General features: G+C 37.2%; 1 protein-coding gene across 1 annotated transcript in view; it reads right to left on the bottom strand.

The window, feature by feature from the left end:
• Window positions 1–979: 979 nt before the first annotated feature.
• The window catches only part of LOC128695316 (ionotropic receptor 21a-like), a 30,928-nt gene continuing 12,231 nt past the window's right edge, over window positions 980–19,676 (bottom strand). Inside the window, exons 6-15 of the mRNA XM_070095355.1 lie at window positions 12,989–13,114; window positions 12,633–12,819; window positions 11,717–11,953; window positions 11,077–11,345; window positions 10,225–10,365; window positions 9,856–10,042; window positions 8,242–8,522; window positions 3,988–4,166; window positions 2,209–2,330; window positions 980–1,126 (exon numbers count right to left, since the gene is read on the bottom strand). Of these exons, the coding sequence (XP_069951456.1) occupies window positions 980–1,126; window positions 2,209–2,330; window positions 3,988–4,166; window positions 8,242–8,522; window positions 9,856–10,042; window positions 10,225–10,365; window positions 11,077–11,345; window positions 11,717–11,953; window positions 12,633–12,819; window positions 12,989–13,114 (1,876 nt within the window). The remainder of the gene's footprint in view (window positions 1,127–2,208; window positions 2,331–3,987; window positions 4,167–8,241; window positions 8,523–9,855; window positions 10,043–10,224; window positions 10,366–11,076; window positions 11,346–11,716; window positions 11,954–12,632; window positions 12,820–12,988; window positions 13,115–19,676) is intronic.

The following is a 19,676-nucleotide window of genomic DNA, read 5'->3' as shown; positions in this document are numbered from 1 at the left end:
TTTGATTTATATGACACTTCTATTTGACCATAAATATATTACAGTATTACTTATTGAATTTTTCAGGAAAAAGGAGACTGTCAAGGAGTTCAAGACCACGATTTTTGGTCCACATTCCAGTCCACACTATTTTGGCTCCGGAGGCGCTGTACGGCAGATTTACATACACACTGAAACTTAAATCGAAATTACATGATAAAATCCAGTCGAAATATGGAGACATCTGTTTCACTTATTTGGTGTTTTATCAGATAATTCTGGAGGCATTGTTGAAAATAACTGATAAGAGTTTCGAAAGTAGGCAACGATATTTTAGCAAATAGCTTAATACATTCTGACGAGATCATCAAGCTTAATGGAAAATTAGCTTACTAACATAATAACATTCCGGACAACACAGCCAAGGCTAATGCTGAGGGACAGCAAAATCATGATTCATTATTGGTTATCAGGTCTAAAAGTTCTCATTCCTGAAAAAAAAAAAATAGATCCGAAAAATGCAAAATTCGGTGCTGGAATCATGAATATTTTGGATCCTGCATTTTTAATCCCTCCTGATGACATCATTATTTTTTTAAGAATGAATTAATTATATTTATATGTATATTTTAAAGAGGGTCCTCGCATGTTTTGCTACTGAAAACTATTTATCTTTAGAGAAATTTACCTGTGTAGACTCAACTTCTCGTTCAAAATTACCAACATCGCATTCATCATTGAGAATGTCCAGTGGGTGCTCAGGAGCTGCTGCAGCTGCGGGAGGGGCAGGCGGGTGACGGCGAGGAGCCTCGTCGACCACACCAGGAGACGGCCCTTGAGGGAACACTCAGCGAAGGTGGTGAGGAAGTCTTTGTTGTCACTCACTACCACCACCGTCATGCACCACGACACCTGCCTCAGCTGTTGATGTCACCATGTAAGACGTTATGTGAGAGTGACGTACCAGCCTCATTGGTATTGTGAAAGTGACGTACCAGCCTTAACAGTTAGTAATAGGAGAGTGACGTACCCGCATTGCTTGGGAGACCACAAATGAGAGCTGTGTTTGCGTCACGTTAGCATCTAGGCTCTCAGCTGCTACCTGGAACACTGCCATTCCCCAGGAAGCCCACAGCTGGTCGAACCCCTGGATTATGTAGTGTAAAAATGTGGTATGTCTATCTCACCTCACCACTTCACACAATGTATAAAAATAATCATTAAAAGCTTCATAATCCCTAAATATTTTTACTAAACATAAGCTTACAACATATTATAACTCTAGTAACTCGTTAATAATAAATTATCTCAAATATGTTAGCCAACCCATTCCTATCTTGGAATGGGGCACAGTGTATAATAAAGAATAATTTAAGTGTAAAGCTGAAAATAGTAGCTGTGTGTGTCTTGATGTGTCTCTGGAATATTTCCACAGATCGTCTTCAATTGTCACTTTTCCTTAATTTTCAAGTGATCGTCACTCAACCAGCGATAAAATGAGTGAGCACCAAATTGCAGATACTTCTTCTCTGAAGACCGTGTTCAAAACGAATTCTTTGACTCTCCCTCGGGGGTCCTCCTAGCATTATTAAATTGTGTCACCTTTTATTCTGATTATAATTATCACATTCTAGTTATTATTTTACTTCTGTGATATTTGTATTATTTTATAGTAGTGTTTATTCGTTATTTATTTTTAATAATTACCTGATCGTTACTATAAGAGACTTGACAAACTTCCTTCCTGATAAGTACAGTTTTTTGAGCTTCAGTCATTCTGGAGTAATTATAATATAGACTGATGCAGTGGTGATAATTTGTATTGTCGCCTTTGTAGCTAAGTCCCCGATGGTTGTGGATGCTATGTTTGTAACTGTTACATTGGCTTTGGCTAAGGTGTTGTCTAGGTTACGGATTATTTAAGAGAGAGAACAATATACATTTTGTTAGTCAATTCTAGTTTAGTGTTAAGTCGAATATTTGGCGTTTTATTTTCACAGTTGGTGACGAAATGTTTCTGACAGCAAAGTTATGAAGAATCCGGTGATAACCTCTCGTTTGATTTTATTGTCAAGGTAGAACACGAAGCATATTAGGTCATTTTTATTAGAGGACTTACGATAAATTCTAAGGTAAAGTTTGTAATGGTCATAAGTTTCTAATCAATAGTAAACTTGATTATATTATATCAAGAGTTGATGAAATCATTAGCAATAATTTGAGACTTACGATGAAATTGGCTGAAGGTGAATTCTTGGCATCATGAATGATAATACCAGAGCAGCGTGGCCTAAGGGCAGCATCAAGGACAACTGCAGCTGACTGGTAAGGACTCGGAAGCTTCCCATAATCTGAATCCATTAAAAACGAAATATATATTTTATACTACTTATAACAATTTTGGAAATACCATGAGTGATGCTAATGTTGAAGGTAAGTTATAGCCTTTGTTTCTTCCTGCATAAATTTATCATTCAATAAATTTGAAGTCTTGGGAAACTTTCAGAATTCTTGAATTATAAATAAAAAGCACCGAATGGAAAAAAAAGCAGGTTAATCAACTAACCTTGACGAAGACTCAGCATGCTTCCAGCTACGAGACTCGTGCGTAGCACTGCGTTAATCAGCACTGCTACCACCACAGTCACTGCCACTGGTTGTCCCATTCTATTTTTCACTTTTCACTGCAAAATACCTGGTGAATGAATAAAAATAATATTTCAAGTCTTCTTGGAAGTACATTTCACGACTGTTTGTGTTAAAATGACGTTGTATTACTAATTATAATAAAGACCTGATGGTCAGTATATCAGTTGTATATTTACTCTTTCCAGCTCTCCTTTGCAAAATGTAAAGTTGGGTGTTAAACACTCAGTGGTAAAGCCTGACACCTCATATCCACTCCCACCTTCCCTACACACACACACACACACATACTGCATTGGATCAGGGAATACATGACAAGAAGGAAACAACGTGTGCTTGTACGTGACGAGGTGTCAGAGTGGGTGCATGTGTCGAGTGGGGTTCCATAAAGGTCAGTTACGGATCAGGTGTTGTTTCTATTATATGTAAATGACAGAGGTGTGTCTGTTTGCAGTCAATGTGAATCTAATGAGAAGAATACAAGTGGAAGAGGATCAGGTAACCCTGCAAGGAGATCTGTACAGGTTGCAAGCCTGGTCCGACAAATTGCTCTTAGAGTTTACTCCCAGCAAGTGCAAAGGCATGAAGTTTGGGGAAGGACAAAGAAGACCGCAGACGGAGTACAGCCTAGTAGGTCAAAGGCTGCAAAACTCACTCAAGGAAAAGGATCTTGGGGTGAGCATCATACCGAGCACATCTGAGGTGCACATCAACAAAATAACCGCTGCAGCATAGGGGCGCCTGGAAAACCTGAGAATAGCGTTTCGACATCCATGTAAGGAGTAATTCAAGACAGTGTACACTATATACGTCAGGCTCATACTGGAGTATGCAGCACCAGTATGGAACCCACACCTTGTCAAACACCACGGGCGGGGACAGAACCCGCGATCAGAGAGTCATAAAACTCCAGACCGAAGCGTTAGCCCCGCCCGTGGTATGGTTTATTTGCAATCGTGCCATTACGATTCCGTGAGTCAAAAAGTGCAAAGGTTTGCAACAAGACTAGTTCCGGAGCTAAGCTGTTTGCCCTACGAGGAGAGGTTAAGAGAAATCAACCTGGCGACATTGGAAGACAGGAGAGATAGAGGGGATATGATAACGACATATATTGTACTGAGGAACTGACAAGGTGGATAGGGACAGAATAATTTAGAGATATGACACAGCAACAAGGAGTCACAACTGGAACTTGAAAACTCAGATGAGTCACAGGGATATTAGGGAGCATTTCTTCTGTCAAAGAGTTGTCAGGAAGTGGGAATAATCAGGAGAGTGACAGATTGGAGGCAGAATCCATATTTAGTTTTAGAAAGAGGTTCGACAAAGCTCTTGAAGGGACCTAGTAGTGTGTGTACTCACCTAGTTGTGGTTGCAGCGGTCGAATCATAGCTCCTGGACCCGCCTCTTTTCTGGTGACAAAGCTTCCAGGGGTGAAAAGTACACTGCCTGAACTATGAAGGTGGTGCAAAGGGGTGGGAGGGAAGTTACAGTTACGAGGGTCATTTGAGTGTGATGTCTGAGCACGTTTGGCAAGACACCTGTTGAATAGATGATACTACAACTAATTTTACTAATGCTACTACAACGACTACAACTACTAGTACTCAGTTATCTTGGTTCAGATGACCTGTGACCTGCAATATTACCAATTCCTCCTGCAGAGTGCAGGCACATACTTCCCACCTCTAAGGATCAAGTCTGGCTAACCAGTTTTCCCCCAGTTTCTTCCTCAATTTAACAATGTTCACACTCCAACAACAATAAAAATCATTCGTCTTTATTGACTCCGATCTAACATGCCCACACAAACTAATTTTATTATTGGTATCATTATTTAAAAAATAATGTACTGTTTGTGTTATTATGTCAATATTAATATTTATTTATTTGAGCTTTATTATTTTTTTTATATATTTATTATGAAGGAAAATATTATATTAAGAAGCATTACATTTAACGTATTAGAAATATCATTTTAAGTTTTAGGAAATAAAACAGTCTTTCAATAAATATTTTATTACTAGAGAGTATTAAACGCTGTGTTTTAATTATATCCAGGGGTGTAAATTAGGTGGTGCAGTGTGTAGGTGTATGAATACCTACGTTTTTGTTTTTGTGTAAAAGTGTTTGTGTAAATGTGAAACTAATTACAGATTACAAAAAAATAGATAAAGCTTTTATTCTAACCAGTTATAATTTTAATGAGAATAAATGAAGTCATCTTATGATGTCTGAAATCAAGTTTATTTAGAGATGGTATCGCTAAGAGTTGTCTTAAAAAGTACTGTATTTAGATTCATCTTAACAGTTAAAATTCTACGAATATATAGTTTTTCTCGAAGAGAAACGAAATCTTTTAAATCATCTTAGGTGTTTGTAGTGTGTCTGAGGTTAACACTAAATTTCCCAGGTAGAGTAGTTTACTGATGCCGGATTATAGTCAGTGTTTAGGGTATCTGAGCCTCAAAGAAGCTGCTGTTGAGAGCTGTATCTGGAAATCTGCAGCCAACAGTGATTGTTTCATTGTCTGAATATATTGGGAAGGACGAAGGATGGTAGGGCCATCTGTGTCTCTGTGTATCCATTGTGATTTCTCTGTCCCATCGTCGAATCCACCTGTATACTGTGCTGAGGCTGACTCCGTTCTCCAGCGAGATTTCTTTTGGTGGTTTTCCATTAATCCACAACCACATGATTTTGTGGCGGTAAGCTCTCATCAAACAGGGATTTTGGAATCGTCTCTTCATTAGGGCGGCTGTCAAATAGGATCATAAAGCATAAATTTTGCGCTAATATTAAACTGATATTTTTCTTAAAATATAAGTTAAATATATTTTATTGATGTCTTCCAAAGTTTTTAATGTGATTAAAATATTCTTTCTTTTAGCATATTAAATTTATTAGTTAAATAATTAGTTACATATTACAAATCATTGGTTAAAATTACACTTTAATAATTTTCTCTGCTAAATTGATCTTTTCATTAATATCTAATTTCCAGACACTATGTTCGAATTTTAAGATCGGTTTCTGTTATTTAATAACGAACATGAAATTAATTATGATTTCATTCATGTACGTAATTTGTTGTGATTGAATTAGGCCGTTTAATTATTTTAGGTGCTAGAAGAGCACTACAACTCTGTTTGGGATTTTTTTGTCAATAATCACACACACAGAAATATATATATGTCGTGCCGAATATGTAAAACTGGTCAATTAGCAAGAACTCATTTAAAATTAAGTCCTTTCTGAAATTTTCTCTTATACGTTTAAAGATATATTTTTTTCATTAATGTTAATGTAAAAATTTTTAACTTTGCACCAAAAGAATCTTAGAAAACTTACCTAACCTTATTATAACAAGAGCAATTTATTTTAGCCTAACCCAACTAAATATATTTTAAATACGATTACAGTAATTTAGTACTAAACAAACACAATCAAATATATTTTTTTCGTTAGGCTCAGAATGATTTTGGCGAAATTATTGCATACACAAATTTTCACTTGTCCTATATGGCAAGATGAGCGTTGCTATTTAAGCCAAGATCGCAAGTTCTGCCTATTCGGCACGACATATACATATATATATATATATATATATATATATATATATATATATATATATATATATATATATATATATATATATATATATATATATATAACTAGGTAAGTACACACACCTCCAACAACCCACCGACACACACACACACACACACACTGTACACCGTGTACGTTAGGCCCATATTGGAGTATGCGGCACCAGTTTGGAACCCACACCTAGCCAACACGTAAAGAAACTAGAGAAAGTGCAAAGGTTTGCAGCAAGACTAGTCCCAGAGCTAAGGGGTATGTCCTACGAGGAGAGATTAAGAGAAATCGACCTGACGACACTGGAGGACAGGAGAGATAGGGGGGACAAGATAACAACATATAAAATACTAAGAAGAATTGACAAGGTGGACAGAGACAAAGTTCCAGTGATGGTACACAGCAACAAGGGGACACAGCTGGAAGTTGAAGACTCAGATGAATCACAGGGATGTTAGGAAGTATTTCTTCAGTCACAGAGTTGTCAGGAAGTGGAATTGTTTGGGAAGCGATGTAGTGGAATCAGGATCTATTAATAGCTTTAAGCAGAGGTATGATAAAGCTCATGGTGCAGGGAGGGTGACCCAGTAGCAGCCAGTGAAGAGACTGTTCCAGGAGCTGTGAATCGACCCCTGCAACCACAACTAGGTGAGTACACACACACACACACACACACACAAGCCCTCCAGTACACTCATGAACCTAAATATAAATTACATTATCTCACCTCAGGTACAGTGCAAAATATCCACGGATTATCCCGTGACAGCCACACCAGACTACTGACACCCAGGAGCCCGTCTCGCAGATTTATAAGCGGGAGGACACAACGACGCGCAGAAGCAACTCTTCGCCACTCGCGTAATGGTGAAATTAAATTCTGATTGGCTAATCTCAAAGATAAAAGATTATTTCAAATCCATTTTTAGCCTACGCGTGCTAGCACGCGAGTTATATTTTCGCCTTTCGTGCTCTTTATTCAGTTCACAGTATCTCTTATTACCTAGTTTCCTAAACCTGCCTTATTTTCACCGATATAAGTAAAGATGCTGATAATATATACACTATTATTAAAGCTTACTATGAAATGGTGAGGGTACGTTCTTGGCGTCATGGATGATATTACCGGAGCAATGGGGCTGGAAGGTTGAATTAAGAATAACTCCAGCCTCCACTCCTCTGGGTCTATTAAAAACTTGAAGCATTTCTTGGTGATGCTTTCCAGCAGTTGTGGGAGATGCTTTGCTAGTATACTGATCAGTTAATGTGGGACACTACCTATGCGAGGCCTGGTCTCAGACCGAGCCGCGGGGGCGTTGACCCCCGAAGCCCTCTCCAGGTATACTCCAAATATGCCCTAGGTGACTGATCTGAATGTAGTATACATACCATATAGATTTGCAGGTCAGATTGGTTTTGTTCCTAAACATCGTGAAAACGTCTCCCATGTTCAGTTCTTTTCACCTGTTATATGATATGTTTTGCTTATTTCTGAATTTACTGGTGGACGAAGCGTCTACAAATAAAATAACATAACCCTCATAGTGTCAGGATCATCGTTCATTCTGTATATATTACCATTCATAAATACCAATATGCATACACATTCACAGGTATACATGAATATACGCAAAAGGGCACATACATCATGCATACATGCACACAGGCATACGCATATACATTTTTATAAAATTATATACTATAATATATATATATATATATATATATATATATATATCTCTATATATATATATATATCTATATAATATATCTATATATATATATATATATATATATATATATATATATATATATATATATATATATATAATATATATATATATATATATATAGGTAGTGTCCCATATTAACTGATCAGTATACTAGCAAAACATCTCTCACAACTGCTGGAAACCATCATCACGCCACATTTTAAATACTCTTGCGGACTTGCTCCACAGGATCAGGGATTTGCGAATCAGGGAAAAAGTCCTGCAGTCTTGGATGTGACATTACTCTTCGGGAGAGTGCTTATCAAAGACACTAAAACTCCTTCCATGCATTGCAGTGTATATTAACTCGGTGATGAACACAAGCATAGACGAAGATAGGCCCAAGGCTATCATCATTAAGGGACCTTGCATGTGGACAAGTGTAAGGGCCTGGTTTCCTCTGGTCACTGGTGCACTCTGGGCAGCATCAGTGGGACCTGTCTCTTGTTCTTCACGCTGTCTCCTACGGCTGTCTTCCTTAGCCCTCAGAATCATGTCGTTAATCCATTTTTGATATAAACCAGCCTGAAAATGTCGAAAATGGTCTTTTGTGAGTCACATATTCGGTAAATTAATATAAATAATGGAGGTAAGTTGATATTTATTCGTTTAGATGCGATGGAAAAATATACAAGTGTGCTCATTTAAGAGAGAGAGAGAGAGAGAGAGAGAGAGAGAGAGAGAGAGAGAGAGAGAGAGAGAGAGAGAGAGAGAGAGAGAGAGAGAGAGAGAGAGAGAGAGAGAGAGAGAGAGAGAGAGAGAGAGAGAGAGAGAGAATCAGCAAGGCATCCTATTGGGGCAAGCGTTCCACAAGGAAGTGTGCTGGGTCCACTGTTATGGAATGTCTACTTCAACGACCTTCTTCATCTCATCCCAGAATCACATGCATATGCAGACGACTGTACACTGACATTCACTTATCCAAGAGAAGAAATGCCAGCTGCTCTAAGCTACATCAATCACCAGCTGAGAGCTATATCAGCTTGGGGAAATAGATGGCAAGTATTCGGTAAATTAATATAAATAATGGATCCTTGGGGTAAGTTGATATTTATTCGTTTAGATGCGATGGAAAAATATACAAGTGTGCTCATTTAGAGAACAGAGCAAGACGTCTCATCTCTCGCCTGGACCCATCCTGGATAGATCTGTCATTTCAGAGAGAGAGGGAGAGAGAGCCAATATTGAGAGAGAGAGCTTTTAGAGAGAGAGAGCAACTTCACTCTGGCTGAGAGAGAGAGAGAGAGAGAGAGAGAGAGAGAGATCAAAGAGAGAGAGAGAGAGAGAGCTGATGTAGGTAACAGCTCTTAGCTTGCCAATAAAGTTAGGAATCCTTAACCTGTAAATAGCTGTCAATAAAGCTAGGGATCCTTAAGTCAAACCCTTTATAAAAAAAAAAAAAAAAAAAAAAAAAAAAGAGAAAGAGAGAGAGAAAGAGAGAGAGATAGTGTACCTGTAGTTATTAGTCTAACATTCGATACTTTTATGATGTTTCTTGAAATGATCCAATGATTCTAACACATCCAATGATTCTAACACAGTCATGGTTACGAAAAGCAACGACGCTGATCATAACTATGACCCTGACACATTTTGTGCCAGGATGACGTTCGCTTTGCAATGGTAGGGTTATGTTCCAAATTCACGTGTGCTAATATCATGATATAAACACATGCAGCAACAGATACATGTTTCGACTAAAAGTTTTAGTCATGTTCCAAACACTTGCAGATTTTGTCAAAATGCAACCTCTATCGTTTAGTTTCAGCACTTCAAACGATTTATATTAACACAACGTAAACAAAAATACGGTGTATATTAATATTTATAGAAGTTTTATCACTAATATTCGTCTTACATCGGTAATAGACATCATTAGTTTGTCAAGCTGAAGCTTGTAAGGAGCGTCGTGAGGTACAGGCCAAGCGTGTAGCGCAGGAATTATGCCTTCCCGGCTGATGTAAAGTTTAGTGCTGCCGTCCACCAGTGTGAAGTAGTCAGCGATCATCTGCTGAAGGTAGAAGAAGCTGTCCATGTAGGCCTGTCTGGAATATGGTACAGGAGCATGCAGAAATTCTGTAAGCAATTTAGTTATTTCAAAAAGTATAAATAATATAAATCCTAATAAGGATAATTATATCGGAAATAATAATGAAAAGTATTAAGAAAAAGTATAAATAATATAACTCCTAATTTATATTATAGGTAGTAAAAGATATGAACTTACTTGTTTTTCTCGACAGCTTGACTTAGTCCATACTCTGCAGAAGGGATGATCTCCATAATGTTAGAAAGTGACTGATAAACTGCAGAATCCGATTGTTTGAAGAACTGTTTAAATTTTTCCCCGTATTCAGGCATCATTACCCTGTGAAGTACACCCCATGTGGAATATGTTTTTTTTTTATATGAATGCATGTAATGTATACATTAATGTATGCTTTAATTATGTATTAGGTTCTATTTAGAGAAATATATATTTATATATTCAGTGCATGTATTGTGTATATAATCAAATATGCAGGATTAATTAAGAAATGATCAAATACCTACTTCCAGAGGTTCAAGAAAAATGTGAAACTTAAAACTAAACAATGTACGAACGCTTGAATTTATTTATATATGTTATTGCGTGCAGGTAGGTATGCATGTTTATATGAAATTTGCTTGACGAAGTCGTTGAAGAAGAGGTAGTAAAAGAATAATGATTTGCAAACGAAGTTTTGTAGAAAGTTTCTGATTACCAGGATTTGTAAACAAGTAGTGGGTGAAACTGCCTGTGAACAAGTCTCTGATACAATTTTTTTAGACAATGTTGTGTAGACAAGGGCTTAATTGCCATCATTAAGAGTAGCTCCTCTCTAACATACCATTTTAGTATTTCTCTCTAACATACCATTGAGAAAACAAAGTAAGTGTCCCTCATAAGTTATAGATCCGGACTTCCTTCCTGTTAGACCGTGCGTAGTGACAGAGAAACAAATACAGGTTAGGTCACAAAACACTAAAGGAGTTTCATCAGCTTTGATCCTACAAAGGCAAAATCATCCTTAAAGAGTCACAGAGATTATCATTTTACTTGGGAGAAACTTTGACGAGCTGCTCCAGTGTCTCTGGTCTGGGTGGGTACTTGGGGAGGGTGAGAGCGGCTGTCAGGTTGCCCCTGTAGACGTTGCTCACGATGAAAGCGAACACCAGCCAAGTCACCAGCAACAATCGACTCTGACTACTCTCAGGTAGTTGCTTCTTGGTACTCTGACCAAGCAGCGTTCCAACAGCTATTTCAGCCGAGTCTCCTATTGTTAACAGTTTGTCATTTAATGTTGCTCTGTGTATCGGTCGGGTGATCTGCAAGAAGGAGAAGAAGATTGTCTTTTTCTAGTAATTCATATTCACGAAATAATCATGGAAAAAAATTAGTTTTTGTATATACTCCAGGGGCTACTCCAGAAGTCTTATATAATAAGGGCTTAGGGGGCGGTAATCTGGATGGACTTAGCAAGAGGACTTAGCTTGAAGATGCGTTATCATAACTATTTTTTTTTCTATCTGGAGGTTCCAGAGAGTCTTCAGCCTCCCAGTACTCTCCCTCGGCGACCCACCTGATACCCGCTCATGACCTCCCCCCACTGAATACATATTCCTGAATTATTTCGAAAAGATTTAAACAACGAGTGTCAATTAGCTTGAAAGGGTTTATATATATACATGTTGCTTACCATAACAAGACAGGGAGGCACCAGAAGGAGGGCCACGAGGATTGACACCCAAACCTGGACTTCAAGGGGGTCGAAGAGACTTTTCCAGGTGAAAGTTAATGAAGGAGTAGCCATTGAAAAGGAGACCAAGCCCTGTATGTAGATGAAGGTATAATCATACAGAAGAAGGCGCTGTGGTAGTACCATGTAAGTAATACTAGCCATGAAGGAACTTCTCTGCATCACCAAGTCAGTGACCTGGAAATGGAGTAAAGCACGAAGTAAATATACCGTAGTAGAGTTTTTTTATGAAAATGTTTAAATTTACACTTAAAATGTATTCTTTCTTAGAGCATTGAATTTATGTGAGGCTGGAAAAGTTCATGCAGTTGTACACGTATATTTCTTGGATGGAAGACCCTGGCTTCTGCACGGAGTAATTGGCTGCATAGGCAGACCTTGTTGGGGTAATATGAGAGTAAGGCTTTCCTTACAAGTCGACATTAATATGAAAGACAACTATAGCCTTCCTTGATAAACTTCATTCAATTATTAACAGTCTAAGATTTAGCCTGACAGCAGATAATGGAGAGTACACATTGCTAATAATTCGTTTTTGGGAGAGAGGAGAAATCTGCTTAAAAGTGATTGTTTTGGAGTGCAGCTATACACAGACACAGACACACACACACACACACACACACACACAATAGGTTTAAAGTAACTTAGTAACCCTGGTCATAAGTACTTATAAACCTGACTACATTTCGTTGCAAACCTTGTATCAGGTAGTTATACACCCTTTCTCAGACCATTGCAATCCTGATCCATTGTGGTTTCAGATCTGGACTAACTGGTTGCAAGCTTGGTTTCAGATGATCACAGGCAATAAACCTGGACCCAGGTGATTGCAGAATTGTTTCATGTGATTACAAACCTGGTCCCAGGTGGTTACAGGTAGCACGTTAAAGGTAAAGTTTAGAACGTCAGCAATGGTACGTAGCATCATGGAGTCGCTGCCAGAGTACCTGGTGACACCAGTGCCATTACCACTCTGCTCCTCGACTACACTCCAGAAAGGTTTGTATGGTAAAGCTGTCACGTTTACTGTGGCTCCGTAGAAACTGAAAAAAAAAATTATTTTAATGTCTTTTTCAAATCTCAGATCATTGTAACAGGCAGAGTGCATTATTTTATCAGATATTACTTTTGCTCCATACACCAATTCAACCAGAATAAAATGTTTCTCATAATATATTACAATACACATACTTATTTTGTTTATTAATGTACTTATGGTATTTTTCTGGGTAAATGAGATTGGTACAGCTTCGCAGACCACGATCTGCTGTCCATATTCCAGTCCTCACTATTCTGGCTCCGGAGACGCTATACGGCAGGTTTACGTACACGCTGATACTTAAAACGAGATTAAATAGTCAGATTTGGAAAATGTATTCACTACAGTAAAAAGGAAGTATACTGATTATTCTCTAAACACTTGGTAGTCGACTTGCATGCTTTCTGTGGGTCGTTAGAGTTTAGAAACTTTTTTCAGACAATTGTGTGTTCCTTGGCAAAATGGCCGTTGAAATACAGAGGTAGAACGTTTCCACTCTGTATTTCATCCAGTATTTCTGGAAACATTACTTAAATTAATTGACGGAATCAGGTTCAGTGGCAGACTAGTTGCCTAATATGTTTAACGTCCCAGAGAAATCATGCAAGTCTATAAATAAGCAAGCATGATATCATGGCTTAACTTGCCACCGAGAAAAAATTCTCGGTACAATACAAAAACAATTTGATGAACGTATATAATTACAAAAGCCGGTGCTAGTCATAAATTTTGGTCGCTGTTTACCACATTTAAGATTTTTTGTGTTTTTTTAGGTTAAGTCATAATTTTAATTCATTAATTTTGTTACTGGTAATTGTCAATATCTCTAATGAATACATACCTGGGTACACAAATAACCCGCACATAAAAGAGAGAAGCTTACGACGACGTTTATTTATTTATTTTATTTATTTATTTATTATAAATTTGTGCACACATACAGAGGTACAAAAAAATACAGATAAGAGCAGTATGCCAAAGCCACTTATACTATGCATAGCATTACGGGCTGGCTTAAAATTAACTTAAGATTAATTAAGCAATGATGAAGTCAGTGATAAAACATTAATGTAAACAGATTACTATAAAGCACAAGTGAGTATTACAAAGACAGGTCATATGAAGGATTCTGTTAGGTAGTGTATTTAAAAAATAATAAAGTTAGATTGGGTTTTAGGTTTAACATTTATGTGATATAATTGTGAGAAACATTTAAGATATACAATTTATAAGGTTCAGTTATTCAGTATTTATTTGGTTTTGGGTGAGTAAGTGATCTTTGAGTAGAGACTTGAATTTATAAACAGGTAGTGTTTCTTTTATATTTACAGGTAATGAATTCCAGATTTTAGGGCCTTTTATGTGCATTGAGTTTTTGCATAGTGTGAGATGAACACGAGGAACATCAAAGAGTGATCTGTGCCTTGTGTTATGGTCATGTGTTCTGTTGAGGTTGGCAAGGAGATGTTTGAGGGGAGGGTTAATATCAGAGTTAAGTGTTCTATGTATGTAATAGGTGCAGTAATAAGTATGGATGTTTTGTATGGTGAGTAGGTTTAGTGTATTGAATATTGGTGGAGTGTGCTGCCTGTAGTGAGAATTTGTTATCATTCTAACTGCAGCCTTTTGTTGGGTAATTAGTGGTCTGAGATGGTTAACTGTTGTTGAGCCCCATGCACAAATTCCATAGGTGAGATAGGGGTAAATAAGAGAGTGATATAGGGCCAGGAGGGCTGACTGTGGAACATAGTACCGTATCTTCGATAGTATGCCTACAGTCTTGGAAATTTTCTTAGAAATTTGTTGTATATGTGTATGAAATTTGAGTCTATTATCAAGGTGGATTCCTAAGAATTTTCCCTCTGTTAGCTTTGTGATAGGTGATCCGTTTATCATTATGTTAAGAGGGACATCTGTAGCTCTGTTACCAAACTGAATGAAGTAGGTTTTGTCAATGTTTAGTGTAAGTTTGTTAGTCCTCATCCAGGTAGATATTTTCTGTAATTCGGTATTTACAGTATTGGCTAGTGTGACTGGGCTCGGGTGAGAGAAGACGTATGTAGTGTCATCTGCAAATAGTGTGGGTTTGAGTAATTGCGAAGCATTTGGAAGGTCATTTATGTATAGGAGAAAGAGAAGAGGGCCAAGGACACTTCCCTGTGGGACACCAACTGTAATTGGTTGCGCAGAAGAGTTTGCCCCATTTGCGTACACATATTGGCTTCTGTTGCTGAGGTATGACTTGAGGTAATTGAGGGAGTGCCCTCTTATACCATAGTGTGACAATTTTACGTGGAGCAAGTCATGGTCAACTGTATCAAAAGCTTTACGTAAGTCAATGAAGATCCCCAGTGGGACTTCTTTTTTCTCTATTGCAGTGTATATATGTTCTAGCATGTGTATAATAGCATCATTAGTATTTTTATTAGGCCTGAATCCAAATTGGCAGGGGTTGAGTATGTTTTGGGAGATAAGGTAGGAGTAGATTCGTTTATGAATTAGTTTTTCAAAGATTTTTGAGAGAGGGTGTAAGTTGGATATTGGCCTATAGTTATTCAACTCTGTTTGGTCTCCTCCTTTGTGGATCGGGGTGACCCTTGCTATTTTGAGTACTGTAGGGAAGGTGGAGGATTCAATGGATTTGTTAAAGAGTGTTGCAATGATTGGAGATAGCACTTGTGACACTTTTTTATATATAAAGGGTGGTAAGGTACTTAAATCTCCTGCCTTGTTTTTTAGTGCATTGATAATAAGGGAGACTTCGTATGGGTTAGTCGGAGCTAGGAACAGTGTGTTCGGGTAGTTGCCGGTGAGGTAGTTATTTGGTGGGGTATCTGAGCTTGGGATTTTATGGGCAAGGTTTTGTCCTATAGTGGAGAAGAAATCATTGAGTCTGTTTGCTGTTTCTGTTGGTGGGAGTTGGGGTTCATCTGATTTTGCTAATTTTATTTCGCTATTTCGTGATATCTTTTTTGTTCCCAGAATTTCAGATAGTGTTTTCCAGGTCTTTTTTATATCACCTCGTAAGTTGGATAATCTGTTCTCATAATACAATTTTTTTGCCCTTCTTATCAGGCTGGTTAGGATTGACGAGTAACGTTTTGTTTGGTCTCTGGTTATGTGACCCATTCTGTACTGTTTTTCATATTGGTGTTTTGTATTTATGGATTTGAGAATGCTGGGTGTTAGCCAGGGACTGTTCAGTCTCTTTGCTGTCATCTGTTTAGTTTTTTTAGGGCAGTGCTTGTTATAGAGGTATTGGGTCTTTTTTAGAAAATTATTAATACATTCGTCAATATCTGTATAGATTTCTAGCTCAGTGTGCCAATCAATGTTTGCTAATGCTGTTGCGAAGTTATTAATGGCTGCCTCATTGTGAAGTCTGAAGGTGACTTTAGTAGTGTCTTGGGGTAGTTTACCAAGAGTTGTTATGAGGAAAGTAGGGTAGTGGTCTGTGGTATTATCTGTAATTATGCCTGATTTTAAAGGGGATATGGTGTTGGTCCAGATGTGGTCAAGTAGGGAAACAGTAGTCTCTGTAACTCTTGTAGGTTTTGTTACTGTTGGTAGTAACATACAGTTACTCATTGTGTTTGTGAATTCAGTAACGTGTGGGTCCTGGTCTTGCAGGAGATTTATATTGAAGTCACCTGAGAGTAGTAAGTGATCTTTGTTCATGCGTGCATCAGTTATCATACTTCCTAGATTTTGACTAAATTGGCTAATGTTTGACTGTGGAACTCTGTAGATGTTTATCAATGTGAGAGGTTTTTGTAGGTATTTGGATTTGAATTTAGCTATTATATATTCCCCATGTTCATCCCTTGTGCAAGTATTAGTGATACATTCTAGTTGGTCTGAGTAGTATATGGCTGTGCCACCCCCTTGTTGGTCTGGCCTACAGTTGTGTATGGCTGTGTAACCAGGAATGGCATAGACATCTGTACTATCAGGCTTTAGCCAGGTTTCAGTTAGTGTAATGATGGACATATTGGCATGTAAGGAATTTAGTAATGCTATGAGGTCATCGTAATGCTTGCTTAAAGATCTGATATTGTAGTTAAAGATAGTTATGTTGTTGTTGGCACTGAGAAGTGCCTTTGATTGTTCTGCAGTGTAGTAATTACAGTAACTGTTTGATTCATTTAAGTCATTAAATAAGAGGTTGGTATCAGGATCAATGCTTGTAATCATAAGATTTGTAGTGAATCTATAGTTAGAATTAAGTATAAAACAAAGTAAATAGTCTTAAGCTAAAAAATAGCACCTGAATTATTTAACAAATGTAAAATAATGAGCTAAGGGACTAATACAAATAAGGTGATGATCATATAATAGTGCTTGGGAATATGATAGTAGGTAGTACTATAAAGGTAATTTTTTAAAGTTATAATTATAGTTTAAAATTATAATAAAAAGGGACTAATATAGGTTGTGAATAAATGAGCTTTGGAATATAATGGCAAGATTGTGAGCTTATTCTACTTTAGCACCTGAGAATAGCACCTTGATTATTTTAACAGTTGTGGATATATAAACTAGGATAGTTATATAAAGCTAAAATAAAGGAGAAAATATAAAAGGGACTAAAATTAAGTAATGGTAAGCAAAGTTAAATGGACAGATGGTAGGAATTATAATATAAACTTATAATATAAAAATACAATTTGAAATGGTACTTGCAATTGCACTAGAGTCTGGTATGGGTTGTTGACAAGATCAAGGTTATAACTATAGATTTAAATTGACAAAATAAAATTCACAATTAAAGTACAAAAGAATAATAGTAAAAAATCACAATGGTAATGTCTTGGTTATAATATGATAGTAAGATGGTAGACAGGTACCCAGGTACACAGGTACAAAGGATAATACAAGGTTGGGGTTGAATATAAAAACTTGAAAATTTGGCAAAAAAATGTTATGGGAAGTATAAAATAATGTTTAATGTACAAAAGTAAAATTGACTGGTAGTAAATATGGTGTTTAATAAAATTTTAGTAAGTAATAATGATTACAAAAAAGTGAAATAGTAATGTTTATTTCATTCAATATTGCACTGGTAGTTATACTTGAGGTTATATGGCAGTACAAGGTAATTAAGAGTAATCTAGGATAGTAAATGTGGTATTAAAACAGGTAAAGGTAATTAGTCAAGTAATGGTTATTAAATGTCAAAAATGTTAAGAGTAAATTGAAATTTTAGTAAAAATGATATTTATTAATTTTAGTAAGTAATATCAATTGATAGTATTTAAAAAAATATGAGGTAGTAATATGGACAGAGAAAGTATCAATTCAGCTAATGTTCAAGCGAACAATAGTAAATAAGAAAATCACATAAGGTGATTTATGCTTACTAGTAAAATCACAAAATGAGGTAGTTGATTATTTAAATACTAAGAGATTGTACAATGAAATTTGAACAATAATGGAGCAAAACATACACTACACTACGTAGACTTTTAAGTTGGACATTGTTTAGTTATTCTCTGTAAGATTAGTATCCCTGAGAAATCGTGATAGATCATTCTCGTTCGTGATTGTGTACAGTTGACCTACATTTGTTTTCCTAACTAGAATTTTCCCATCCCGTGTGAAGCATTGGTGTATTGTGTCATTATTCTCCCGCTTAAGTTTTCTGACTCTATACAGGAGGTTCTGACGTTTTTTGGTAAGACACTCGTTTATGTATACCTCTTTCTTTACTTTAATAGATGCAATAATTAAGTCTTTTTTCCTATCATGTGAGTTGAATCTAAGCATAACACTTTTTCTACCATGGGATCCTAGTAATCTGGCTTCTTTTATTTCAGACTCTGGTACAATAACACTTGTTTGGTCCTTTATGATCTGCAGAGTAATTTCTTTACTGTTTGTTTGGTTCATGTCACTGGGAAAAAGTGGACTGTTAACTATTACTGCGTCCGATAGTTTTTCTTGCTCAGTTTTATCTTCTTGGAGAGCAAAGTAGTCACTGAACTGGTTATCTAAGTTGTTCTTCCATTGTTTTACTGCTTCTTCAACCTTTGTATTAAGAGATATTATTTGTTGGGTATGGCTATCTATGACTGTTTGGATGGTCTTGTCACAGTTAGTCATTCCAGGTGTTGATAACTTTTGTTCAAGACTGAGGATTTTGTTCTCGAGTTGTGTCATCCTGGTGTCTTGTTTTGTTAGCGTCTCTCGAAGATTCATATTTTCAATAACTAAGTTGGAGATGCATGACTTTAGGGTATCTGGATCGTTGGTCATACCTGAGAGACTACTAGGTAGGTTGAATCCGGGGAAGAGAGGGGAGGATGGGCTGGTGGCAGCCATGTTTGTTGTTATTGTTGTGGTGTCGCCTTGAGTGGTGGTGAGTGGGGTGGTTGCTGGGCCGGCGTCCTCCTGGCTACACTTGTTGAATAGTTGATTTTTCGGTGTTTTCTTGCTGGCCTTGGTGTTGTTTCCTCTTAGATTGCGCCTCATAATACTACAGGAATTGTTGTTGTTAAGAAGAAGTTGTAGTATACAAAGCTTAGGGTTACGTTGTTCGGCTGGCAGCGGGGTGTTGCTTTCGGTTTGTGTGCAGTCTTCCTTTGATCTCTCTTTTTTTCGATTTGTAGGTTTCACTGTTGGTAATCTTTTGTCATTCTGGGTGCTAACCAGAGGTGGAGCAGGACGGCTATATATAGGCAGGAAGAGGTGGTGGTAGTAGTAGTAGTAGTAGTACAAGAGTTGTATATAATACCGACAAGATGAAATTAAGACACATGCACAACACCCGGGCATCCCCATCATAGACGTTTCGCCATCCAGCCAGCCACTGGATGGCGAAACGTCCACAACAAAGACAACCAGACGCCGCACATGTGTCTT

The sequence above is a fragment of the Cherax quadricarinatus genome, chromosome 50 (assembly GCF_038502225.1).
Source record: "Cherax quadricarinatus isolate ZL_2023a chromosome 50, ASM3850222v1, whole genome shotgun sequence".
Classification (NCBI taxonomy): domain Eukaryota; kingdom Metazoa; phylum Arthropoda; class Malacostraca; order Decapoda; family Parastacidae; genus Cherax; species Cherax quadricarinatus.
The sequence above is the reverse complement of the archived record's forward strand: the minus strand, read 5'-3'. Positions and strand labels throughout refer to the sequence as shown.